We start from the raw sequence: 27062 nt of genomic DNA, 5'->3' as shown, positions 1-27062 counted from the left end.
CATGGTTCCATGCTTTCATGTGAGGTCTGACCCTACTAACTGAGTGTTGCAGCAGAAACTGAGACTCATCAGAGCATCCAATGTTTCTCCAAGTCTTATCCAATTTTGGTGAGGCTGTGTGAATCGTAGCTTCAGTTTCCTGTTCTTAGCTGATTGGCAGTGGCAGCATGTTTTGTCTTCTGCTGTTGCCTGTCTACTTCAGGGTTTGATTGACCTCTTCCGCATACCTTGGTTTTTAAAAAGTTGCTATTGGCTCGATGCGCACTGGTCATTTTCCTCTGGCCCCTGACAGAGGAGAATTACATCAATATGGCATTTTCACACAGAGAAGTGGTGCTCCTTGACATTTTCTTTTTTCCGTACCAAATCCCAGCAGATCAGCAGTTTCTGAAATTCTCAGATCATTCTGTGTGGCACCAAACAGCCCTGCCACGTTTAAAGTCACATAAATAATTTCCAATGCTTGGTTGGAACTTCAGCGCGCTCTCTTGACTATGTCTACGTGTCTTAATGCATTAAGTCAAAGCCATGTGTTGGCTGACAAAATGTTAGGTTTCCCCAAGAAAATTGTTTGGTGATTTAAATTTTACCCATCAGTTTGATTTGTCAAAACTTTTCAGTCTAATTTCACCCATTTTTTTTTGCCACTTTGCCACTTTTTTGACAACTTGTAAATACATAAAAAGAGTAAATGATGCCATGCAATGAAATTCACAGGATTACCCATTTTAAATAGGTTAGTTTGCTGCATTCATTGCTATTGAATGATATCAGTCTGAGTTTTCTACTACAATATCTAGCCTAGCTCATTAGCTGTACCCTCTGCTGTTTGGATTAACTCTACAGTAATGAGTGGGACTAAGAGAGAAAATGAGACAGTGAGAATCTTTGTTTTCCTTTTTGTTTGGTAGCAAATATGATGCGCAACATTTGGATAAGCTTTACAGTGAAACTTCTGAACATGCAGACAGCTTGTTGCACCTCACGGTGGCTGCAGGTGCTTCTCCCACACTCTTGTCACAAAGTTCCCACAAGAACGGAGCCATGTCACATATTGAAAGGCTCGACTGGTGACACGAGTAATAATTAGTTCCTCCTCAGATTTCAGCTTCTCTCATATGCAAACAACAAACACAGTGCATCGTGTTCTGTGGATAAAGAAACGCTCTCCTCTGAGAGTCATAGAGAAATCGTGAATTTTTGACTGATGCTTGAAAGCTTTGATTTCCCAGGGTCAGCTCCAACACGCGACTACAGATAATAACTAATAAAGCTACACGATTAGTATTGTTTACCCAGAGATATTTGTTTCTGTGTAATGTTTTACTGAATGTATTGTCCCAAGAGGATGAATCTTACTTACTTTGGATATCCCCAAATGCCAAATCAGGCTGGTGAGCATTATTGAGCTAAATATATGAAGTTTGTATTTGTCCTCAGTGGATGCATGTTAGAAATCTCATGTTAGTGATCACTATTTGCAACTGGTTTAAAGAAAGGGAATATAGCTACAACAATATGTGTTATGAATTTTAAATCATGAATAAATACCATTAAAATACCTGGACTTGTACCATTAAAACCATCAAAACTGATAATAAATTGACCACTGCTGTTGAGAAAAAAAAGGTGTTGAATGGGGAGATGTGCTCCTTATTTTTCCCTGCTGCTATTTCCCTGATTATTTTCTCTGTGCTGTGCTTTGTTTGACTTAATACACGTGTAATTGCGTAAACACTACCTAATACCATAAAAACTAGAGCACAAAATGTGTAGGAATCTGCAGCTGAATATACTCCTGTTTGAGTAATGTTTGTTCAAAACTAAAGTACATTGGCAGTGGAAATGATTTAGCCCCAAGAAATCTAAGTATATACAAAAATATATATCTCCAATGGGGACAGATGGGCTTGGAGCAGAACAACGTCTTCTCTCTGATCTTATTCCAAACCCTGACAATAAAATGACTTCCTGCTTTCTGTTACCGAAGAGATGACAAGGGAAGTCTGCCGGATGATGATCCTCAATCAGATGTCCATGTGGCAGAGGGATCTGAGTCACCAAACTCCTACTTGGATCAGGAGTGTCGAAGGCGATTTCCTCTGGTGGAGGAGGATACTATACTGTACTGTTACGAGTACGACCAGAACCAAGAGGGTGCATCAGTCCGCAGGGGGAGCACGCCCACCTACGGTAAGACCTCTGCCTCATCCGAGGATTCACCGCTGTAATCGTGGGAGCCAAGAATTTAAAGCCGTGCAGATGTGACGTCTTAATGTTTCTAGGTGTTTTTGATTGGTGTGTGTGTGTATGTGCGTGTGTGTCTGTGTGTGGGGGCAGGCTGTGTAATATTGCCGTTCCCTGTGCCTCCTTGCTCTAGGGAGGCTAAGGCCCATATCAATGCCAGTGGAATACAACTGGGTGGGAGACAACGAAGACCTGGCCAAGCTGAAGAGAGAGAGCAGGAGAGGTGAGTGGGAGGCAGTGGGAAAGAGAGAAAAAGAAAGGGAGGAAGAAAGGGACAGAGGAAGCTGAGGTGAGTGGGAGGAGATCTCATAATATCCTCACCCTCTCAGATCTCCCAGCCAAAAAGTAGAAGGATAAGCTGGCCTGTCAAAACTGATAACATGCTGGATATCAGCTCCTGCCTGTATCTCCTCCATATGTTCATTATCTATCACAGCTCTCCCCCCTCTTCATCCCTCTCTCTGTTTCTTTTTCCCTCTCAGCTTCGCCGTGCCTCCGAGTTTGGATATAAAAAGTACGCTGTTGCTTTGGCAACTGTATAAATATATTTTCCTAAGATTTTCACATTTTGCTGGTGACTGTTGAGCTAGGTGGTAAATGGAGTGGGAGGAGACTGAATTGCTTTATTTCAGCCTCAAACAACGACTTGAGTGATGTGTTTGTTTCCTCTGAGGATGCTGCTGATATGTTGCTCCTTTGGGCTTTTCAGAAAAAGTGATGGAGCTATATTTATCTACAAGAGGCAGTATTTGGAAGTTTTGAGGGCTTCCTGCCTGACAACGGCTTCCTTGGTAGATGTTTTAACACTTTTCACATATTTTAAGTGGAAAGTCTTGAACCAAAGTCTTGCCGATAGGCAGCAGATTCGGTGTTTATTGACGTTAGTAAGAGCGTGTCGTTAGGATTTAAGGAAAAAAAATATAAATCAGTTTTGGGTTGTTGTGATGTGTATAATAGTCTGCCTCTGTTGTGTCCCTGCAGAGAATTCTCTGATGCATTTTGAGAGCGAAGACAAGACCTCACACGAAGACTTCCTCCTGGGTCGCAGCCTGAGTCAGAACAGGAGGAAGACCGAGCGAGGAGCCAGCCCGACCCATTACACACTCGTCCCTGCCCTCCAGATGGAAGTCTCCCGGTCCACGTCTAGCTCTGACTCTGCATCCTTGTATCACGTTAGTCTGTCCTGTCCACGAAAAGTGAAATCATTCTTTGTCAGAATCCACACCGGGATTTATTTCATGGCGTCATGTGTTTTGTTTTAATTTCGCAGGTTTTTGAACGATCCTCATTGCTTTCAAGATCAAAGAAAAAGGGTAAAGGTAGGATCATTTTTCTGGGATTGAATTTTACGTGCATGCTCACTTGTACTCAAATCCTTATATAAGCAGGTGCTTCATAAGTAGAGTTTTCTGAGCCCCCTCCTCTGTTCTGCTCCCCTGCTGGTGCCTGCAGCTGGAAGTCCTCTCACTTCAATCAGCAAACGGCGGATTTCCTGCAGGGACTTGGGTCAGGGCGACTGTCAGGGCTGGCTGTGGAAAAAGAAAGACGCTAAAACCTATTTTTCGCAGAAGTGGAAGAAGTACTGGTTCATCCTGAAAGACACGTGTCTGTACTGGTACATGAATGAGGAGGTGAATATGATCGTTCCCATAAAAGAGCAATTGATACGTTTTAGACTTCATTCTTCAAGCTGAACTTTGAATTGACTCTCTGTTTGCTTATCTCAGGATGAGAAGGCGGAGGGCTTCGTCAGCCTACCAGAGTTTAAGATAGATCGTGCCACTGAATGCAGAAGGAAGTTGTGAGTGCCTGTTTTTACCTGAACACCAAATATAAATGTGCATTTCTTTTGCATTTAGGCATGTCACATATTTGTACACAGCCCTATAAACATCAGTTAAGCGGTTATCTTCTGCAAACTGGTTCCTGGCAAGAAAATGGGCTCATTCTTAATGTCTGTTTTGGGCCAGATTTTATCTTTTCACCCGAGAAATGAGCAAAATATGTAATTTGTTTAAGCTTTTCATACAGCTCTATACTGAAAATTTAATGGACTGACCATTCAGAGTGGTGGGATCGAGTGCCTGACTCACAAATAGGCAATATTCTGACAGCACAGCAGATGTTATTTAGTTTAAGATGTTAATTTAAATCTGAAATTATGAAGACAAGAGAGAAATTGCTGAAGCAGCAGCTGTACTAATAGTTTTTGGTATATTACTACAACATGAAATATTACAGTAACAAAGATCTTTAAAAAGTCTGCTGACTGAAAATGTCACTGAAGAAGGGTGTGACACATTTTATGAGTCAAACTTGAAATAATTCTAAGAAATTCTTGTGGGGCTTTTTGGGCCCGGAGTGCTTTCTGGTTACAGATGGAGGGCTGGAAGCGTGATGAGTATGTGCACATGCATTTAGTAATTGAGTAAGAGGGGAAGGCTGTGACGTAGTTGATGATTGGGGCAAAACTGTAAGTTTTAAGATAAAGACAGGCAGATACGAAACACTGCAAACTGTGTGCAGGATTAGAAAATAAGGTGATTTCTATCTTAATTGGAGCATGGCTGCCTCACAAAAATTGCGTTTGGTATCATTGCATAACTACCTTCCTTTACTACAGTGGGCTTAATGGAGCTATAGCTTGTACTATGTTTTAGGGAAGAAATTTATTTAGGTTTTTCTGTATAATTAGAAAAATAAATTTAACTTTTGGTTATTTTAAGAGCTATTCTTTCTAATTTTAACTTGAAAGAAAAGAAAATTTTCCAAAATTTTGCTGGTCTAGACCAGGGATGTCAAATGACTCCAATACAGCCCACTGAACAGCTTTGGAAACTGTTAAGCAGGGCGTAAGTTTTACAGCTTTTCCTACTGATAAATACCTTGCCCATGACTATTTATGTTACACCAACATTTCTACAATTGGCCCACAGTAACAAAACAAGCTAACTTAATTAATAAATAAATAAATAAAACATTTTCAGTCAGTCAACAAAAATAATACATCCTTTATGTTTGTTTTTAATGTTTTTGAATGAGAGGACTGTCTAGTCAGTGTGCTACCAGAAACAAATAGTAAATTTATATATTTATTTCTTATAATTTAAGCCCAAACAGTCTTCCCGAGAGATTTCTGGCACTTGTTTTTCTTATATTACTTTATATTATATTTGAATATAAAAGGCCTTGGAGTGACTGTTGTTTTGAACTGGTGACAAATCAACATTTGAATTAAATTGGATATTTATGTATCAGGGAATTAATGTGTAGTTAAGTTTACTAATTGAAGTGTAGTTAAATGTTTCAGTGGTTTGGCTCACTTAAGATCAAATTTGGCTGCATTTGGCTCACGGACCGTTTACAACAGTCGAAATGATGTTTTGCTGCGGTTTACTGTGAGCTTAAAGAGTTAAAATCATTAGGAGTGAAGGATTAGATGGGTTTTGTCATAGTGGTACAGTAGGTACAATGGTTGCCTCATGGTCGAGTTTGAATCTGCTAGATAGCTGGTGCCTTTCTGTGTAGAGTCTACATGTTCTCCTGGTGCCTGCATGGGTTCTCACTGGGTATACTGGCTTCCTCCCACAGTCTAGACATGTGAGATTAATTGGCAATTCCAAATTGGCCATAGGGGTAAACCTGAGCATGAATAGGCGGTTGTCTGTCTCTCTGTAGTTGCACTGTGACAGGCGACCTCTGCAGGGTGCCCCCTGCCTGTCACCGAGTGATAGGGATATTCTCTAACGCCCACAACCACGAATGAGATAAACAGAAGGATGTATGACTTGATGAGTTGCTGTTCAGTACTGAGTTAAACAACAGGAATATTACAGGGTTCGGAGTTGTGTTTAATAATTATGGCTCTATCTTAATTATTTATCTTAATGATGCCCTTCAGCTTTTGGGTTGAAGACTGTGACTGTATATAAATGGAATCGTACTTCATGAGGCTGACTCCAACTTGTGCAACTCCCCAAAATAATCAAAGCGCTTTATCTCATGACGCGCAGTCTTGCTGTTTTGGTGTCAGCATGAATCAGTATATGCACGGCCATGTGTCGGTTTATTTTTCCAGTCGACAGCATTCACATGGAAATGTGAGCCATACGTTGCTGTCCTTCTGCTTACGTGTGATTAAATATGTCCCTTTTAGTGCTTTCAAGGCTTGCCATCCGAAGATAAAGACCTTCTACTTTGCTGCGGAAAATGTAGACGACATGTCCCGGTGAGTTAATGAGGCTTTTATAGCCGTATTGCACACTCCCCAAACATTTAAACCCATACTGTCTGCAAACTGAATCCCCCTACTAATAGACTGCCCTCTCTGTTTGAAACAAAGTAGTTTTGTAAGTTTATTAGTCAACCAGTTGAACACACACACGCACACACACACTGGTATGAGATGTTTCATTGGATGTTGAATTGCTGTGCGTCAGTGCTGTTGTTCTCCCCCACAGGTGGCTTAGTCGTCTCAGTATGGCAGTGGCAGGCTACTCTGAGCAGCAGGAGAAAATGCGCCAAGACCAAGGTGAGATTAGTCACAGTCTGTGTTCACGGTGCTGCAAGAATTTCTTCAGCTGTTACAGGTCAACAGTTATATAAAACTGATGATTTCTAAGCAGTGGGGCGTCACGCTGTTGCTTTTCGATTGAGGAATTACGTACATAAAAGTTGAAACAAATGCGTGAATAATTATTTTGCCTAGTCTTCATTTGGCAGAGGTTTTGATTTGCTGTCAGAGGCTCACAGCAGTAATTAAGCTCCTGTCTTTACTGTTTAGAACTGGAGGTGCAACAACTTTTGCACCACAAATGGACAAAACTGGTTGTTCCAACATTAACGTTTCTTTAAAAAAAAGTGACTGTAGAGATGACTCCATTTAAATTCTTGCTTCTTTAGTTTGGTTCACTTGCTTTAAAGTAAAGACTTCTTTGTCTGAATCTTTCCACTGGGAGATGAGCTCATTAATTATTTATTTGACTGTCAAAGTTTAGAAGAATTACAAGGAAATGAATTGGGGATTTGAAAATTATAACTTGGCTCAGAGTAAATTTGATGCTATGGCCTGGAAAAACAAGACCAGATGCAGAGGATTCAATATACAGATTTAGATCAGCAGCAGAGGCGTTGTACTTCCGCTTTACATCAGATTCAAGAATCGCTTCGTCGTGCTGAGTATAAATAGTAATTTTAAGGGGCTGAATAACTTCTTCAGCTTCTTAAAGATGGACCGGAAATAATGTAACTAACCCTTGCGCTATTTAGAGGAGCCTACGTAGGAACCTTGCATGGGTGGGTGGGTGAGAGCAGGTTTATCACAAGCTTCATGAAAACAGGGTCTTTTGCTTTACAGAAGAGTTTCTAAATTAGAACCATAACACCTCCAGAAGACCTATAAGGAAGTTCTCACATCTTAGATTCATCCTTTTTCACACTCCAGAGTGGACCCGGACTTGTACATCACACCTACCCATCCACACTCCTGCCACAGTGCCCTTGTCAGAGCTGTTAGTCAGAGTTTGATTTTTCCGACCTTATGCAGGTGTTCAGATTGCAAACTGTATGCGTGTGAGAAAAGTTACCCCTTTCTGCTGCATGTAGAAACAGTTGATTTTGCTTGAGCCTAGAAGTATTAACTCAACAGTACTTTTGTACATGACAGATTACTGGAGTGAGAGTGATCATGAGGACATGGAAATGCCCTCAATGTCCAAACAGGACAGTCCACCACCACCTTATGACACCTATCCCAGAGCATCCTCAGTGAGTCTGTCAGCCTGTAGTTCAGAAATTTATGGTTGATTTACTGAATTTTCCTCAGTGGCACACGTCCCTTATTTTTCTTACGTCTGTTTGTAATTAGGTGAGTCCTTACCTTGAACCGAAACGCGGGCATCTCTCCTCCTCTGACACCTTTCAGTCTCGTTCTTCTCACGAGGAGTTCCGCTCGGAGCCTCAGGAAGGCAGCAGCAACAATGGCATCTCCCCCGGGCCAAAGACGAGCAGCCATCGAAACTCGTGGCACGACCAGATGGAAAGCAACACACGGATGCACTACCTCCAGACGTTTCCCATGGAGGAATCCTTGTTATCCCAGGACAGGGACCAGTTGGCGATGGAGTACCGCAGGCAGGCCACGCTGCCTGCACAGCGCAGTCTGCTGCAGGAACAGTACAGAGCCCTGCCCTTGCCCCTCAGGGCCAGTATTGATTCAGAGGCAGGAGGAAAACCTCGCAGCTTCACACTTCCCAGGGACAGCGGCCTCCATGCTATCCTGGCTGCCACTGCTGCTTCTGATCAGGGGGAACCGCAGCACTATCCACTGGACCGGTCCAGGGATGCAGGTCAGATTCCTTATATGAATTTTCAGATTTACTACAGTAAGCTGCCTGTCATGAGAAGCCAAACAGTTGCAGTCTTCTCTTTTGTATTTATTTTATAACATTTTTACAGGATTTGAATTCACCAAAGCCCCTTATGATTTAATAACACTATTAGGCTATAAAGCAATAGCAACATGCTGCTATGGCTAATGTAATCACAATTGTAATCACAGTGTCCCCAACAAGTCTTATTTAATCACTGTTTTGGAAACTTTTCTGGGACAAGTAAAACGCTTCTCTAAGTGGGCTTTTTATTTATATATTTCATGTTACAGAACCAAATGTCTAAACCCCGTATTCATCCAAGACCTTACTTCCAGCATCAAACCAACATCCTATTCCAAAGTGACCATGGATGAGGGAATGAGATGTGCAAACTGTAAAATCCTGCTGCACTCTATAGCTAACAGAAAAACTAATAAAATAATTATTTTCCTAAAAACTGTTTAATGATGGATTTTTGGGCTATATACCAATAAAGCTTAGGCCTCAGTCACACAGCTGGTAACCCTCTAGCAACCTGTGGTTGCTAGAGAATGATATGATTGGCAGGTGGTTGCTTCTAGTTGCTAGGAGGGCACTGCAACAAAAAAAGTCCTTGTGATTGCTTTGCTTATTGGTAGATTGCCGCTGCTGCCCACAGTCTGCATGGAAGATATTGATTTATCTCTTAATACTAGAAACTGATTGGTAGTGAAACTGGAAAGTGCAACGCAAGCTGCCTTCAGACTATTGCCTGCCTCACTGCTGCAGGTAATATGGTTCAAAAGGCAGGGCAGTGGAACTGCAGTGGTTTGCAGCGCTGCCTCACAGCAAGAAGGTTGTGGGTTTGAGTCCACTGGCCGGACGGGGCCCTCCTACTTTTAGTTTGCATGTTCTCACTGTGCATGCTTTGGCCTCTCTGTCCAATTTGTTGGGTAATTCATGACTGTGAAAAAACTTGGCTGAATCTGTGCGTTAGCCCAGACTGGCGATCTGTTCAGGTGCTACGTCACTTCTCATCCTATGACAGCTGGGATAGGCTGTGACCCCACTGAACTCCACCCTGAATTGGTTAAAATGAATGAAATCTATGGATGGGTTGAAGTATTCACATATGCTTGGGAAGATTTTTTTCGTTATTAGCACAAGTTGACATTCTTCTCACAAATTTGAGGCATATTGCTTCGATTTAGACAGTCAGGCACCACCTCTTACAATAAACAATGCTATAATCACCGTGTCTGCTGTATTCAAGAGAGGTCAACAACAATATCCACTTACGTTTAATCAAAAGCGTTAAATACCTCTGAACTGAAAATCAGTTCAGATTAACACATTTGGAGCCTGACAGGTGGCTGCGATGAAGAGTTCCTAGAGCTAATCTGACAGTTTTGTGGGGGTACAAAAATGTTGAGGTAGAGATGAAGACGTCGCACACTTAACAGCATCACTGAATGGTCCTGCTGTGAGAGCCTCTCCTGCTCAGTGTTATATGCAGATCAGTCTTTTCATCAGCACACGGCTGTGCAAATGCGCTTATTTGTCATCATTTATTTTATTAAAGCTGCTAACAGGCAGTCAGAGCCAGCAAATGTCAGAGGTTGAATACTCGCTATTATTGCTTTATTGGATTGGATTTAAAGCCAGCCCATTCGCCATCCCTTGAAGTCCTCCGGGGAAGTTGTCTAAGTGAAACGAAATTTAGTCTTATTTGATACTGATTTATCTTGGCAGCCCACTCTCTTTTTCTCTCTAGCACACTCTCTAGCTCATTCTTTCGCTTTCTCTCTCTCCTTTTTCCCTCTTGCCTGATCGAGATGTTGTCGTGCCTCTCGGCGGTGTTTGGATGGCGAGGCGAGGAGGAATCCTTTCAGCCCAAGTTAATGTTGAATTCAGAATGGGATAAAGAAGCTCGCTCAAGGCCCCTCTCTTCTTGTCCTCATTTATCTATTGCTCCGTGGGTTCGGTCTCTCCACCACTTCCTATAGGGATGAGAAAGCAGACACAAAACAGGCGGCAAACAAAGCGCGATACATTTCAAAGCACAGCCCAAAAGCCTCAGAATGTACCACCCTGCTTCCAAAATACAAAACAGTGTGTGACAACTCACATAATCAGAGCCCGAGTGCAGTGTATGAGTGTTGGCAACAGGGGGCAGTGCATGAAAACAGGAGACAAATGGGGTTTGGGTAGCTTATTAGAATAATGCATGAGATTCCAGTTTCCTAGGTTTAAGGTCCTTTTTCTTCCTTTATTGCTGTCTGAAGAAAAAAGCACAAATAATACATGTAGCTCTGACTAATGTCTTAAAAACAAAAGAAATGTTTGCTCATCTCGGGAGACGTCCATAGGCTACATAATTAGTCAATAGGCTAATCAGTAAAAAATGAAAACTAGAATTGATTCATCCAATTAGCAAAATGTTTTTTTTAATCACTCTAGGGGGAGCATTGTTAGAGGGTGTGAAAAGGTAACAAATCTCAGTTTCGACTTTAGTTTACTAATATATGTTTTTTGGTGCATTTTGTGTCTTGCCAGGCCATGGACGTGACTGCAGGATGCAGACGGACTCTCTGGTAGATTTGTACCGTGCCCTGGAGCAGACAAACCTGTCTGATCACAGACCAGCCAACCGCCTGGAATACAAGCGCTCGTTTGTCCGCCGAGTTAACGACCCCCTGCTGAATGACAAACTTCACCGCTTACGAATTCTCCACAGTTCACTCAATGTATAACAACACATTTAAGCATGAATTATTGTTTTATAAATGAGTTGCATTTGCTGATTTCTGATTCGTGCTTTTATTTTCTTGCAGAACGTCCCCCTTCAAGACACAAATCGATCGTTGGGTTTTTTAGGGTAGCCTGTTGAGAATCGGTGTGGCGGTGACAACTAAGCTATAACACCTCTGTCTGCACTTCACACAGCTGGTGTCCCAGTGACAGAAATGAAAGGCACCAAAAACCATTGTTTACCTTCTTGGTTCTCCATCTCCTCTCCCTTACAACACCTTCAACTGCAGTCCACTTGCAGGAGCACAAAGACTCGCTATCCCTATTTGCCTCATCGCTTTCTTTTTAGGATGAGGGCTTTAACAAAAGGCAAAAAAAGATGCCTGGCTTGATGAAATAAGTTATAGGCCCCCAGGGTTTATGGCAAATAAGCACTTTGATTCCATGTCAGAAATTTGTCAGAGAGGTTTTTAAATCATTGCTCAAGTGCATGGCCACGTCCCTTTGCTTCTGTTGAGTTGTTTGAACATTATGCTGGAGTTGTGTGCAGCTGCTCATTGTGCACAACATTTGGTTATGCATGTGTGTTTGATTCATGGGTATGTTTGTTGTACGAGTGTACAGGATGCTATACATATATATATATATATATATATATATATATATATATATATATATATATATATATATATATATATATATATATATACACAGATATTATGATATTACATTACAGCAAAAGTGACTACACGGTGTTTTGGGTTACTTATACAAATTGTAAATCAAGTGCTGTGCCTCAGTGATAGTGAATGTACATTGTACTTTTCCAAGAGAGGTCAGAGAAGACACAGAACGCAAGCTATCCCTCAAACCAGAGGCACAAAAATAAAAGGCTTGGCAATAATGAACTCGTATTGTAAATTACAGATGAACGATCAGAATAGTCGTCTATTTTTGTATGCATGCTGTCTACCTGATTGTTTGTAAGACATTTTCTCCACCCCTCGGCTCACCCGCAGTCCCTTACTCACCCACACACACTCATGCACACAAGCGGCACAGTGTATTTTTAATTCTTATACAAACGGCCCCAGAAAATTGAATCATTTTCTTTCTGATTGTGCGCCGTAAAAAGCAGAATAACCGTATTTATTAAGTGTTTAATGTGCAAGCATGCTTTGTAAGACTAAAACATTGTACCCAGCCATGTGACTCACATATCACACCTGTGCCATATTGTAGCTGCATTTTTTTTTTTTAAATAAAGTACATACATGAGAACCTCTGCTGAGTGTTTTTCTTTCTTTTTCTACTTCCCTCAGTAATGATGAGGCTGCTCAATTTACATGAAACTTCAGGTTTTCTCATAATATATAATTAATGGAACACGTGGGAATAGTGCTCTGTTTAGTGCAGGTATAACTGTTTATTTAGGTATGCTACTACTGGTCTAAAGAAGAGAAAAAGCCTTTGTAGAAGCAGCACTGCTCGGCACTGTACGTGTGCCCATTGTGAATCTCTGCATGACAGTTGGTAGGAAAATCCAGTGTCATTACACATAACTTTGTTGACAAAAAATCAGTCAACCTCCACAAGGCACAGAAAAAAGACAGCCTTTAATTTTCTGCCACGTCCTTCTGCAGATGCCAGGTACTCCATCCCACTGTGTTTGTGTAGCCAAGGTATTGCACTATGGCCATATGGAGATATTCAAATGGGACTTGTGATTGAATTGTAGTTGAAGCTAACAGAGAGTGGAAGAGAATACCCCAAATTGAATTGCCAGGTTTCACACTGCCTCATAGGTGTAAATAGTAATGACTTTTTTGTTGTTGCTGTGATGTATATTGCATTTATTCTGCATGACTTAGAGTAATGTTGCAAGTACAAATTTTGCTGCTACCGACTGGAAATTAAGGAGCGGTCCCACAAATATTACCCCACGATTATACTTAGTAATATTCTTGTTACTGTGTCAAAACACACATGATTAAATGCATTTTTCTTATATCATGTTCCATATTAAAATGTTTGGTTCATACCAAGAAACCCTCATTATGTGTTTTCCTTATTAATAATCCTCTGTGTCTACAATCTGTATTTTATACATTACATTACACATGCAAAACAACCACGATTGCATGCAGACAATATTTACTTCACCAGATTTCAGCACAAAAGTCTCAGTGTCATAAAATCAAACTTGTAATTCTCATTTAGATGCCTTTTTCCCAGTGTATCCCCCTTTAGAACATCAGAGGTAATAACCTGTGTTTACACAGCGGGATCATTTGTTCTCCAGGTACTTCTAACAGGTCAGCTTTGCTTTCATCTCACTCTCATTGTAAAGGAGGTCATAATCGTATCCAGATAAATAGAAAATACTGGCTGCTAATAAGACTCATCATCCATTCACAGGAGTTCTTATTTATTTGTTTGTTTGCTACATTTAAAAAACTAAAGACAGATATAGGATAAAACAGACTGAACAGAAAATTTAAATCATAGTGCTGACACGTGTTAAAACAATGCAACTGTTTGTGATGTGAACAATTGAGCTATTTGTTCTAAACTCTGACAAGATGAGCTGAACTAAATTTCTAAGTCCAATGCTTCTGTTATTAGGTTAGGCCAAAACCGAGTCACAAAAAAGGTCTACACACACATATTCACTCACAGGGTCTTGGACTTCATATATTTGGGGATATTAGCCAAAGTATTACAACATAACTTCCTCTGTGCCTTAATTGCATGTATCCATTTTGTATTTTCTAAGCCGTTACAATCAGAATCAGAATCAGAAACTTTATTGTCATTGTCACAAGAACAACGAAATGAAGAATGGTCCCCGATCATTGCATCACCCCTAGCAATATCAAAATATAAATAAAAAAATAAAATTCAATAAATAAAATAGATAGAATACTTAAAATACTAATAAGATGTAACAGTAAAAATTCACATACATTCCCACACACAAATTACAAAGTTAGTAATTTGTGATCATCAGATTTTGGATAAAATAGATAGATACTCCTAAAAGTGTATGAGGAAAAATAGTGAAATTCCAGCCCAATAACACAGGAATTACACTGCATAATTGCAGGCATCGTAACAAAAATGTTGCGACAGCTGCGATGAGGCTCAGGATTCATCCAGGGAAGGGCTGTGTTACTGCAAACAATTCCATGCAAAAATTTTCCATTTACAAAATGAGAAACATGCAAACAGTGAAAACAAAACTCTATTCATACGTGCAGACTCAGCCAGACGTTACATACCAGCCAAAATGACTCACATATTTTCTAATTCAGTACTCTCTGTTCATGCGGCATCTATTCTGAGCTGCGTCAGGAAGCTTTGTTAATCATATTTGGGCCCGAGAAAGTTCATTTACGAATGCTTTTGTTGTCACAGTGGCCTGTAGTGAGCTCTGTGTTCAATGCCTAACCATTTTTGCCAGTGATTCACCACCATTTGCAGTCAGTTTGAACTTCTACCCACTCACGTCTAACTTGACAAAGTTACAGAAGCTAAAAATAGTGGCAAAAATGTGTTTTTTAAACGCATTTTTGTTAACGCGGACAGATTTGATATGGAGTTTTTTCTTCAAGCATTTCGGCAGCACTTCTTCCACGTAGTAGAATCAGGTCTTTAATCTCCTTGAATCCACTCTAAGCCTTTAAGTACTTGGTAATATCCTCTTAACGTGACATAGGTGTTATCAACTTGATTTAATGAATGTGCATGACTAGCAATGGCCAGGCTAATAGAACAGACTACCCCCCCCACAATTGGCTTCGCCTTGTTAATTCTTTTGTTTCTTTTACTTCATGGTCTGAGTAATGCTTCATCTGGGGAAAAAAGGCACACAGGAGAAAGATTTGTGAAAAAAGAGTGCATCAAATTCGCTGCAGCAAATTAAAAGTGAATTAACAGCAAATTTAAAAAGACCCATAGAGATAGGCAAACAAGAAACTACCTTTGATTTGATTTGATTTGACTTCAAGTTTTGAAGGTGAAGCTTTTAAACTTTCCATCTCAGTTAAAATGATAAAAATTACATTGTGATTTCAGAGTTTATTTAACAGAAAAATGAACACATACGAGAAATTGTTGTATCATTTACCAATTACATTATTAACCCCCCCTAACACATGGTTATGAAATGTGAAGTCAAGCAAATATGAAAAGATTTACAAATCAGCTTTCATCGGACTAAAGGTCACAGACGGATAAATATCCATTTGGCCAGATGAGAGATAAAAGAGAAACATTGTCATTATAGTTTTTTAATCTCTAACAATTATTGCCAAAGCAATGCATGTCAGATCCTAACCCACAGTCAGTGTCTTTGCTAGCACTGTTGTCATGACTTTGTTTTTAATAAACAGTTTCATTATGCAACCTCTCACTGTCTGAGTGCCGAGTCCATATAGCACTGGGTTGGCAATGGGTGGAATGATGATAAAGTACAAAGACAGGAAGATCTGTGCTTCGACAGCCACATGACTCATGTTAAATCTGGTCTGGATTACTTCAAAAAGGGAAGCAATAGTGTAGTTCAACAAAGACAACAAGTGTGGGACACACGTTCTAAAAGCATTGGCTTGAGATTCTTTTGGAAATGTTCTACATACTCTTAAAATGTGTGTGTAAGAGAAAACTATCATCACTAATTGGGGGACTATAAAAAGCGCAAGAATTGCAAGTCCTACAGTGCTTATGTACTGTGCATTTCTGCATGAATTTTTGACCAGTTCCATGTTCACACAGTACAATTTTGGCATGACTTTTCCACAGAAGCGAAGCTGTAAGGTAAGGGAGTAAAAAGATGTAAAAACAATAAATGGGTATAGACCTGTAAATGCAATGAGCTTGCATGTTTTTGAATAAGACATGATGCTGTAGTAATGGAGTGGGGAACATATCGCAATATATCTGTCATATCCCATAAGAGCTAAAATGCAGAACTCCCCACTTGCATATGTGTGCAGGAAATAAGCCTGAGCCATGCACCACTTCACGGTCACGTCGTGCGTTTTTGATACGAGCACAGCCATGACTGCAGGTAACAAAGCGCTGCTGCCGTAGATTTCATTAAGGGACAGCATGCAGGTGAACACGTTCATAGGCTGATGCAGCTGTTTGTTTTGGTGTATAACAGAAATGAGCAGTACATTCAAAACAAGGGTAATGAGGTAGAGCAGGAAAAATACACTAAACAGCCCATGTTTGTAGTTTTCCATGACAGCATACGCAGTCATTTTGAATGTTGCTGCAGTTGTGTTGTCCATGTTTCAGTTCAGTTCTGAAAAGAAAAAAAACATGAACTTCAAAATAAATATATGACATATTAATGACACATAAAATACACACTGGACACAGTAAAAGATATCAGCATGATCGGTTATTCTAAAGTGTTCAATCATGATTTGTTGATTTATTGATTTTATGGTGCTGAGTTTAACCTAGATTTGCCACTGAAGTTCATAGTTATAAAGCTGTACAGTTACAGGTTCAGTGAGCAGGAATATACAGAGCATTTAGAAGCTATTTTGAGCCTACTGTACCTGTTTCTCCTCCTCTCCTTACTGCAGAGTGCGCTGCTTAAGTGGGCAGCCTTTTATCGCAGCTCAGGGTGGGTTAGTGGTGTGCTGATCTCTCCTGTTACCATGGTGAAAAAAAAAAACGTCCCTCTGCTTCACAAACCCCTTTCAACTGTCCTTTCCTCCTATGCACATAATATAAATACCATAAAGGTCTTGCAAATAGATATAGATATTAAATGACTAATCGATACATTAACAACACATCCAGTGGAGACTGCACATTTCATTTAAAAGCTTTTAGTGCTTGACATTTATTTCCATTCTGCTGTATTTTACATTTATGCTGCATTTTCTTGAAAACACATAAATGTAGCTTGCTGAAGTCTTAATTCTTACTTGCGTTGCTCAATCATTCGCCATGAATCATTTGTCGGCCTGATTAAATGAAGCAGTTTGACAGTTAAAAGTATTGTTAATTTCCCAAATTTGACCTATAAGCAGTGGACAACCTAACGCACATGAGTTTGTGTGTTTGTGTGTGTATGGTTGCTATAGCCTGATATTATACACTCACTTATGCTCATGCATGTACACAAGGACAAGACTGCTAAAGTTCAAACCAAGCATCAGAATGGGGAAGAAAGGTGATTTATGTAACTTTGAATGTGACGTGGTTGCTGGTAGACAAGCTGTTCTGAGGATTTCAGAAGCTGCTGAACTACTTTTACCACACAACCATCTCCAGGGTTGACAGAAAAAAGAAGGGCTGGGTGAAAATGTCTAGTTGATGTCAAAGGTCAGAGAAGAATGGGAAGACTGCCTAGAGCTGATAGGAAGCCAACAGTAATTCAAATAAACACTCTTTACAAGCAAGGTATGCAGAAAAGCATCTCTGAATGCACCACATGTCTGGGCTACAGCAGCAGAAGACCACACCAGGTGTCACTCCTGTCAGCTAAGAGCAGGAAACTGAAGCTTTTCTGTTAATCAAATTTGGTAAGAGTGTGTTTGTGTGTTTGCTGATAGGGTCTGTACATTTTCTAGGCTCCTAGACAGCTTTAATGCTATAAGAGACTGGACAGGGAGAGAGAAAAAGATCTCCAACAAGTCAACACTTAGTAGATGGAGTTTTGGACTGGTGCCCCTGTGACCATGCAGCACTATTATCCCCGTTCTAGTTTTGATCAGTGCATGTCCTCTGGTGCACACATTAAGCAGCTTCACCACTTTCTATCAAAGAATCACAATGAAAGTAAGTGTAGATTCAAAAGAATTTGAGAAATGTTCGTGCATGCCTTGAGCTCTTCTTATAATATCGGAGTTCACATTTCTCTTTACTTACCAAGTCAGCCCTTGGGTAGAATTGGCAGAATGCTGCTGCTAGACTACTTACTAGTTCAAACACATATCACCCCACTATTATTTTTCCACCAGCGCCGGGTCGTGCCAGGATCCAGATCAAATTTCCCCCTTACACACAGAGAAATAAAAAGTTTGGCTCCTGCATATGAAGCTCAGAGCCACTCATCATCTTAAATTTTGCATTGCCTTTAATTCCAGCATTCTGTGCTCTAAGGTTTAGTAAAGGTCCCCAGTGCCCAAGAACCAGACAAAAACTAATAGCAAAACAGGCCTCAGTGTCAAAGCTGGTCTTGCAACAGCCAAACCTTAAGTAAGGAGGCTGTCCGTTCTGTGAAAGAGAAGTCAAATCTGAAATCTTTTGCTGATTGCCTTTAAAAATCAAGTCTATAGAAGCTAAAGGAGGACTCATGTTGTGTTCACTTTCCACTGAGCTTTTAGGCAAGGCCTCCATAAAAATAACCAGCCTGACTTGGCCCTCATATCATAACTTGTTAAGGCCACGCGAAGCGTTTAAAAGGAATTCCATACATTCATGCCTGACTCTGTGTTGCTGAAGAGTTTCTGAAAATGACGATTTGGAATATATTTATTAAACATAATTCAAGATTCAAGAAGTTTATTGTCATGTACCCAGCAAAACACAAACGGTTATGCAGAGCAATGAAATTCTTACTTTGCAGAATCTTAAATATCAGCAGCTTGTGTTTAAAACATTCATTTAAAACCTGATTTATTAACTCGGTTTCCATAAACTAAAGATTGAAACAGAAATATATGTCTTTAAATTCGAGTTACATTTTTTTACATAATTTTTTGGTGTATTTTGAAGGGTACACAAGGTATCATCTGCCAATGATGCCACTAAAAAAAAGTTAAATCTGAAGAGTTACACATTAACAGGTAAACACATCATAGGTCATTAGTCCACTTTGTATTTCTATTCCTCTAGAAAGCAATTAGATACCACTGTTTTGCCACAGGTGAGACCTCTTTGGACAGCACCTGGAGGATGGAGACGAGGGCTGAGAGGAAAACAGTAGTAATGACATCCCTTTGGGAAAAAAAATGATGCAACGTTGATGAAACTGTGTCCAAAGGGTCATAACCTTTGAGATAATGCAATACAACAATAACTTTTAAGACGCTGACAGCAGAACTTTTATATTTCTAGCTATTCATTTTATATATATATATATATATATAAAAAACTTTAGTTCCACTCTAAGCATGGTGGGAAAGCTCAAAAAGTTCAAAATATTAACTTTAATTAAACTGTGATCAGCTTTCTATGCAGGTTTATGCCCCTTCAGCTTTACTAGTGACATTTAAAGATAAATACTGCCAATTAAATAGCAATCAGCCACTGTGTATGTCTGTGGGCTTTGGGCTTCTCAAAAGAGACTTTTTCCTAAGATAAGACTGTTTTAAGTTTTGTGTCAACAAAGTGAACCCTCTTTAACTGCTGGCTAAAGCGAAGATGTTTGGGTTACTACAGCTCTATTGAGGCTGAATATACAGGGTGCAGATAATTCAGGGTGAAAGGAGCCTGTGAACTAATTTGACTAAAATCTAAACTTCATCTAAGTAATCTGGCTTATGAGACAAAGAAATCGATTGCTATTGGATGCTGCAGCACAAAAAGAGAAAAAGAAAAAATGGAGACACGTGAACCTATTTGGTTCTAGCTCAGGGATATTGCTTATCTCAAAGTCTGTTGGCAGAACCTTGTGTTTAAGGCGCTCACATTAGAGAATAGGCAGTCAGAAAATGCCCAGCATAGCAAGCCACTAATTTCTTTAAGACCACTTTGGACGATCAAACTTCCAAACTCATCTCTCTAACCAAGAGAAATGGAAAATTAAATCTTTGTCCGTAATTCGAAAGCTTCTGCTTCACTAAAGAATACCGCCCACACAGTTCTTCTCATTTTTTTAGGCTTGTCACCTAACCTGACCAGAGTCCACGCTCCCTTAAGCTTTACATAGCACTGATCTATTCACAACCACACAGCATAAGAGACTGTAATGTGATCTAATGGCGACAACTGCACTTTCTATGATTCAATTTACATTTGATTAAACATTCTCTTTAAAACTGGTTTGACAAATGTTCATGTCACCCGACTTCCACTGAACTTGTGTGCAAAAATAATAAAACCTAAACAAATATGCTGGAAAACATTCGTGCTTTGCAAGGAAAAATCACTGTTGTTTACAAGCTACTCTCTTCAGTAAATGTTGAAATGAGATACAGAAATACATGTGTTATGGGAGAATGCATTCTCAGTCATTTAACATAGAAAGAGATGGCCTGTGTGCTAATGCCAGCAAGCAGTGAAGGCTTGTGCATGCTTTCAATTACATTTATAAGTCAGATTCTTGTCTCATGACTTTTAGACACGAGGTGGGCACAGTAATCTAATTTTCTTAAATGTGATTGAGGAAAGCATGAACTCCTAACAGTGCTTGTAGTTCCATAATATAAAACCCAGTGACCAGTGTGCTGCTTCGTATTGTGTCCTCTGCTCCGTTCTGACTGAAACAGACAGATCCACACCGAACCGTCATTTCTGGTGCAAAACTGAGAGACGCGAGAATGTTTTGTTACCGTGTGATTGTTTTGGCACTTTTGGTTGTCTTACTGCTAAATGGTAAGTATTTCTGCAGATCTCTGCAGATTTTTTTTCTGCCCAGTTTATGACCAAGAGGGGTTGAAGTTTTTCAAGCTTAAAGCAAAAGGATTTTACCTAAAACTACAGTAAATTTCTTTCTTTCTTTTTTTTCTAAATTACAGTTGCTCTAAATGAGGCTGCATCCTTCCCGTGGTCTTGCCCCAGTCTAAGTGGAGTATGTAGAAAGGTTTGCCTCCCAACAGAGTTGTTCTTTGGACCTCTGGGCTGTGGGAAAGGCTTCCTGTAAGTGTTAATGTTCATGTGCAGCATGTGAGTACATCACTGTATATGTATAGTTGCTAATACACACTTTTTCAATGTTATTCTTAGGTGTTGCGTGTCTCACTTTCTATGAGGAAAGCATGTCTGGACTGTATCTGCACTTCTGAAGTCAGAGATACCAGATGACTTACCAAGCCTGACAGAGGATGAGGCAAACAGAAAGCACTGTTGTGGAGGGTTGAATTTAGCATTCTAACTCTATGTAACATGGCAGACTTTGTAATATTAAATTAACTTCTTGTGTTAACTTGTTGGGCTCTTTTTTTGCAGCTAAATTAAGGGTGAATTCTTACAAAAACATTTTAGCTTGATTGTATTTTTTGAATCTAACTTTGGATTATTAGTAAGAATGTGATTCAAATTTGGTCTGAAACAAGAAATCTTCTAATACTCTGCCTCATGTTCAGGTTTGGTTTATTTTAACTCATATGGGCTTTTTATGGTTTAAAATGGAGCACTGTAACAAAAAATAATTTCCCCCAGGGATCAATAAAGTATTCTGATTCTGATTCTGATTCTGATTATCCATTAAGTCGCCTTGAGGCGACTTTTGTTGTGATTTGGCGCTATATAAATAAAATTGAATTGAATTGAATTGAATTGAATTAAGTCCAATCAAAAGGGGGACTTGGGGCCCCTGAAAACACAGAATGTGGATTAAAAAAAAGAACTACTTTCCCATAAATATCACATTTAATAATTGAAGATACCTCCATGGGAATCCTTTTCAACCTGAACCTTTTTAACCGTGATAATATGGCTGATCTAATTCAATAAGTTGCATGCTTTCAGTAAAATAGGAGCACAAGGCCATTAATAGCCAAAGCTACATCTCATGGCAGACAGTTTATTACCACAAGTGCAATTTACAGTACACACAACACTGCTCCGTAATATATAACGACACAGTAACAAAACTCAGGTTATAAATTTCATTTTCTACTTGATTTCCTGCAGTTTGAAATATTTTTTATGGCAGAAGATTGTTTATAACACAAAATCCAGCGATATCTGCTATATTATATTACCATAAAAGAAATAGTAGCAATTGTAGAAAATTTTAAAAATAAAAAATCTACTGACTGTGATGGTATAGACATGGTTATAATTAAAAAGACTTTAGATTGTATAAGTATTCCTCTTTGCTATATTTTTAATCTTTCGCTACAATCAGGAGTATTTCCTGATCGAATGAAAGTGGCAAAAGTGATACCCTTATATAAATCAGGAGATAAGCATAGTTTTAACAATTATAGGCCAGTGTCTCTTTTGTCACAGTTTTCAAAAGTGCTTGAAAAACTCTTTGCGCAAAGACTTGATAGTTTTATTGAAAAATATCAACTAATAAATGAAAATCAATTTGGATTTCGTAAGAATAGATCAACGGCATTAGCATTGTTGACTTTCATTGACGATATTTCATCTGCAACCCATAATAATAAATATACAGTGGGGGTATTTGTTGATTTAAAAAAAGCTTTTGATACGTTACAACATTCTATTTTGATTTCTAAATTGTATAACTATGGTGTGAGAGGAGTGGCATTGAATTGGTTAAGGAGTTATTTAGAAAATAGGTTGCAATATGTACATTATCTCGGCAATACTTCTGAAAGATTGGAGATTGTATGTGGCGTTCCTCAAGGTTCTATTTTGGGACCTAAACTTTTTAATTTATATATCAATGATATCTGTGACGTATCAAAAAGGTTAAATTCTATTTTATTTGCAGATGACACAAATTTTTATTGCTCTGGAGAGAATTTGAAAGATTTGGTTGAAATTATGACTTCTGAGATGTTAAGATTTAAAAAATGGTTTGATGTAAATAAATTATCTTTGAATCTGACAAACACGAAATTCATGATATTTGGCAATCGTGTAAAGGAGGATGAAGTCATTATGTCCATTGATGGAGAATTGATTGAAAGAGTTACTGAATTTCGTTTTTTGGGTACACTGTAAACCCAAATGTTCAAAGTAATTAAACAGATTAAGTAGTGTATACTCAAAGTTTTTAAAAAGTTCTGTTAACTTAAATATGTCAAGTTCGTATAACATGTTCTTCTTTTTGAGTAAATGAAACTAATAATATTTGATTGAATTGAACTATTTCTATATTAAGTAAGCATCACTTAAAATCATAACTTAAGCACAACGTAACACAGTTAAGTTAGGACATATAAGAATGGTAAAGTCCTGTTATTTTTGTTGTTTCAAGTAGGATTTAATAATAAACTTAATTTATGTAGCACATGCTAAAATACAATAAAATCTCAAAGTGTTTCACCAAATAAGTAAAATCAAATTGTCTTAAATGCATTAGTGGAAGACAAAATGTATTTATTTTAATATTCATTGTTTTATCAATGTGTCCTACATATATATTTTTAATTTTTTCCGTAAGTGTTGAGCAGCTGCAGGAATCAATTTTTATTCCGAGTTAATCTCTGATTCACCCTCCGAAGCGGAAGGCGGCGCTAATGAGCATTAATACGAAACACAGAAGAAGTGAAGGTATATGGGCGGGAACAGCACCAAAGAGGCAACACGGACGACTGGAGAAAGTTGGACCTAACGGCAGCAACTAGCATCACTGGACTTACAGTAAGTTTTCAATGTTGATATTAGTTTATTGTTAAAATACGAATATTTAGTTGTATTTTGGGTGCGTGTCGAAAAGAATAGCAGAAATGTCGGTCCGTGTTTTTTATGTGCTTTGCTGCTCTCCCCGAAGGAAACTTTGCGCTTGCAGAGCTAGCATTAAGTTGTTGTAATGAGGGTCGCAGGCTGTTTAAAAAGTTAGATGCTACTTGTTCTAGAGGTGGCGCCTGGTCGCCTAGTATAAAACAAAGTATTTTAATCTCTCTAAATTTTTAAACCCCCTCTCATGACTCAGAATAGTTGGGTCCAAACAAGCCCGTTGTCCCTGCAGTTACACAACGGAGATGCCTGTCTGCAGTGAGAGTGCTTTCAAGCAGTTTTCTTGTTAGAAACGCTATATTTTAAACTATATGTTCAGGGTTAGGGTTGTGAAGGAGCTCTTGGACCTCTGGCCTGCTCTAAAAATGGAGTCTGAGGTAATATGGATCAGCTCTCTTTAAAATGAAAATTGTAATTCTTACTCATGTGGCAGATTTTTGCTGCTTTATAAAGATGTGCGAGATTCTTCAAATTGAACTGTATTGTTCTTCTGCTGTAGTTGTATGCAGAGTTTCAGCGGATTACAAATCAGAACCTGCCCAATACATTCTACGCTGAACTTGACCGCCATCTTCCTCGACTGATGACCTTATTCAGCCAGGGCATCAAAAACTGGGAAGACAGCAGATGCCCTGGCTGAAATTCTAAGAATTCACAATGAACAGGTAATAATAGATTGTTACACATTTCATAGGTTGAACCAGGTTCAATGATTTAAATGAGCTTTTTGAATTTTGCTATTACTCCACTTTGTGTTTGCTATTTGTCTGACTGTATTAAAGATGTGAACAGGTTATTTGTGGACATATGTTCTGATTTGACTGTTGTTTTTGTTGTTGTTCAGTAAACTCACCAGTATATACAATTCTGTTTTTATCTGGAAATAGGAAATCCATGATATCCACACCAAGCGCACTACCGTTCTCCACGCCCTTCCTGTCTATCTGCGTGAGGATGTCTCTGGATTTTTCAGAACCTGCACTGTGAGTGTCCTTAAGTATCTAACAGATACTACTGTGTATATAAACAGTGCATCAAAGTACAAACATGTATTTTGATGCACTGTTTGGACTTATCTTTGTTTAGTCTACCCATAAGGTTTCCATGTATGGTCTTTTCTGTCTCCTCACTACGAATGAACTGAATTGGTGTTTTGTTGAAAGTGATAAGATGTTTAGTAAAACATTTTCCTGTGTATTTCCTTTAGCTTAGTTTCAGTCTATCTCACACCACTTGATTCTCTGGTGAATTAGCTGATTTATGTGTGCAGAACATGGATCTTCTGTTTTTCACCTCTTACAGTGAGACTCAGGTCTCCCTTGTAAAAGAGGTATTGGATCTCAGTGGGAGTTGGTAAAATGAGAAATTATATGTCGTCTGTTGTATTTCTTGGGTTAGATTGTGATTAGTATCTCTTTTTCATTAATTCAGGACGAATCTGATGAGTTGGAGCTTGATGGTGTTGAAGTGGCCCTCTTCACTGTCATCAGTGACCATGACACAACAAGTCCAGTTCACTACCAACCTGTGAAAATCTCTGTCGTCATTGTAAGTGATGCCGTGTTCAGTCTCCCCAGATTTGGTGAAGCCTTCCTGGTAATGTTTGGACTGATCTATGCACTTCACCTCAGCTACCCCAAAGGCCTGACCAACACTTTAGAATTTACTCAAAAGATTTTATTTGGTCTAGAAAGTGGTAAACTGTCACCCAGGTTACAGACCCTCAAGAATGACTTGGTTATGTAGGAACTCATCTGAAAGAAGGATGCAGGGTGAAGCATTATAAAAGGCTAGTTCAAAGTTCTCTCCTTTCATCTAAATAATGCCTCAAAACATTATTGCATTACTCTACAGGTGTTCAGCCAATAGGTCCAAACTATACAATGTGCCTTTGTTCTCATTAACATAATGCAAAGCAACACTAATGTTTTGTATGTTTTAATGTTTTTCGTAATACTATTTCCAAAACATTGTGGGCTGCGCAAGATGACCTAAATTTCACTGTTTGATACTAGTTAATGTAAAACAAATAGCATTGTAATTCACTCAAATTGCTGCCTTGTTGTCTTATTCAGATATTAGCCAGAGAGCCAAAAGCACATTTTGATATTATTAATTATTATTTGGCATTATTTTTCATTACTCTGACAGTTTTCCTGACTAAACAATTTTTGGTCTACTTATTTTAATTTATAAATGTTTTTGTTAATTATTTTTAATTAATTTAATTTTTTTTTTTAATGTATTTAATTTCAACATAGTGCTAAAAGGGAGCAGGCAAGATACTGTTCAATGGCAGATGTTTATGACTTTTGCATATTAAGTTACCGATACTCAGTGTAATTGAGGCAATCAATTGCCTCAAAAATTTTAAGTTTTGGGTCACATGTTTTTAAGTATCAAGTAGTCAACATATTTGACTAACGTGTACTTAAAATAATGACAACACAAACTAATAAACATTTGAGTTTTGTTAACATAAAAATGTTGTGGTTGTGTACTTATTTTTTATAAGTTCTGTGAACTTATTTCTTTGAATTTGTAAACTTGAAACTTTAAGTCATATTAACTGCAAATATTTGAGTTGACCGTTCTCAAAAGATACAAGTACCATGTAATCCAAACTTTTATGTTAGGGAAAAATTTGACTTTTGAGTTGATCAACTCAAAAAAATTGAGGCAATCGATTGCCTCAATTTTTTTGAGTTCTGGTAACACTGGTAACACTGGGTTTACAGTGTAGTAGATGAAAATTTGACGTGGAAATCTCATATTGAGTATATTAGAAAGAAGATGGTTAAAAGCATTTATATTTTGGGAAATGTAAGAGATTTATTAGATTATAAAACAATGTGTATTTTATATTTTTCATTGTTTTTCTCATATTTTAGTTACTGTGTTGAAGTTTGGGGGAATACTTATGAGAATACTATAAAACCTCTAAACTTATTACAGAAGAAAGTGATACGAATGATTCATAATGTTAAATATAGAGAACATACAAATAAATTATTTATAAAACACAAAGATTAATGAGTACAACGGTTAGGGGTATACGACTGTGGAACTCTCTTCATTATAATTTAAAGAATTGTATAAGTTTACATTGTTTTAAAAAGTGTTATGTGCTTAAAACGATAACTC

General features: G+C 38.6%; 2 protein-coding genes and 1 long non-coding RNA gene across 8 annotated transcripts in view; 2 read left to right on the top strand and 1 right to left on the bottom strand.

Moving 5' to 3' along the window:
• The window catches only part of LOC309715966 (connector enhancer of kinase suppressor of ras 2-like), a 41769-nt gene extending 29148 nt beyond the window's left edge, over positions 1-12621 (top strand). For all 3 annotated transcript variants that reach the window (XM_082549495.1, XM_082549494.1, XM_082549493.1), the window contains exons 11-22: positions 1991-2193; positions 2381-2470; positions 3229-3419; positions 3518-3566; positions 3700-3878; positions 3975-4048; positions 6404-6475; positions 6708-6778; positions 7913-8013; positions 8114-8594; positions 11154-11344; positions 11432-12621. In XM_082549495.1, the coding sequence (XP_082405621.1) occupies positions 1991-2193; positions 2381-2470; positions 3229-3419; positions 3518-3566; positions 3700-3878; positions 3975-4048; positions 6404-6475; positions 6708-6778; positions 7913-8013; positions 8114-8594; positions 11154-11344; positions 11432-11479 (1750 nt within the window). In that variant the 3' untranslated portion in view covers positions 11480-12621. The remainder of the gene's footprint in view (positions 1-1990; positions 2194-2380; positions 2471-3228; positions 3420-3517; positions 3567-3699; positions 3879-3974; positions 4049-6403; positions 6476-6707; positions 6779-7912; positions 8014-8113; positions 8595-11153; positions 11345-11431) is intronic.
• A 3061-nt stretch (positions 12622-15682) lies between these two features.
• On the bottom strand, positions 15683-16645 carry LOC309715853 (olfactory receptor 52D1-like; the record flags this gene model as incomplete). Its single annotated transcript, XM_082549289.1, has 1 exon — positions 15683-16645. The coding sequence occupies one exon, from the start codon at positions 16643-16645 to the stop codon at positions 15683-15685; it is 963 nt and encodes a 320-aa protein (XP_082405415.1).
• A 6550-nt stretch (positions 16646-23195) lies between these two features.
• LOC309715662 lies at positions 23196-26537 on the top strand. Of its 4 annotated transcripts, none has more exons than XR_014279259.1 (4): positions 23196-23822; positions 24418-24583; positions 24806-24901; positions 25350-26537. It is a non-coding gene; the product is annotated as an uncharacterized lncRNA (long non-coding RNA). The 4 variants fall into 4 exon arrangements; XR_014279261.1 differs by adding an exon at positions 24238-24295 and having other exon boundaries at positions 24806-26537; XR_014279260.1 differs by having other exon boundaries at positions 24806-26537.
• The last annotated feature ends 525 nt before the right edge of the window (positions 26538-27062 follow it).

This window comes from Aulonocara stuartgranti (genome assembly GCF_965226115.1).
Source record: "Aulonocara stuartgranti genome assembly, chromosome: 10".
Lineage (NCBI taxonomy): Eukaryota > Metazoa > Chordata > Actinopteri > Cichliformes > Cichlidae > Aulonocara > Aulonocara stuartgranti.
The sequence above is the reverse complement of the archived record's forward strand: the minus strand, read 5'-3'. Positions and strand labels throughout refer to the sequence as shown.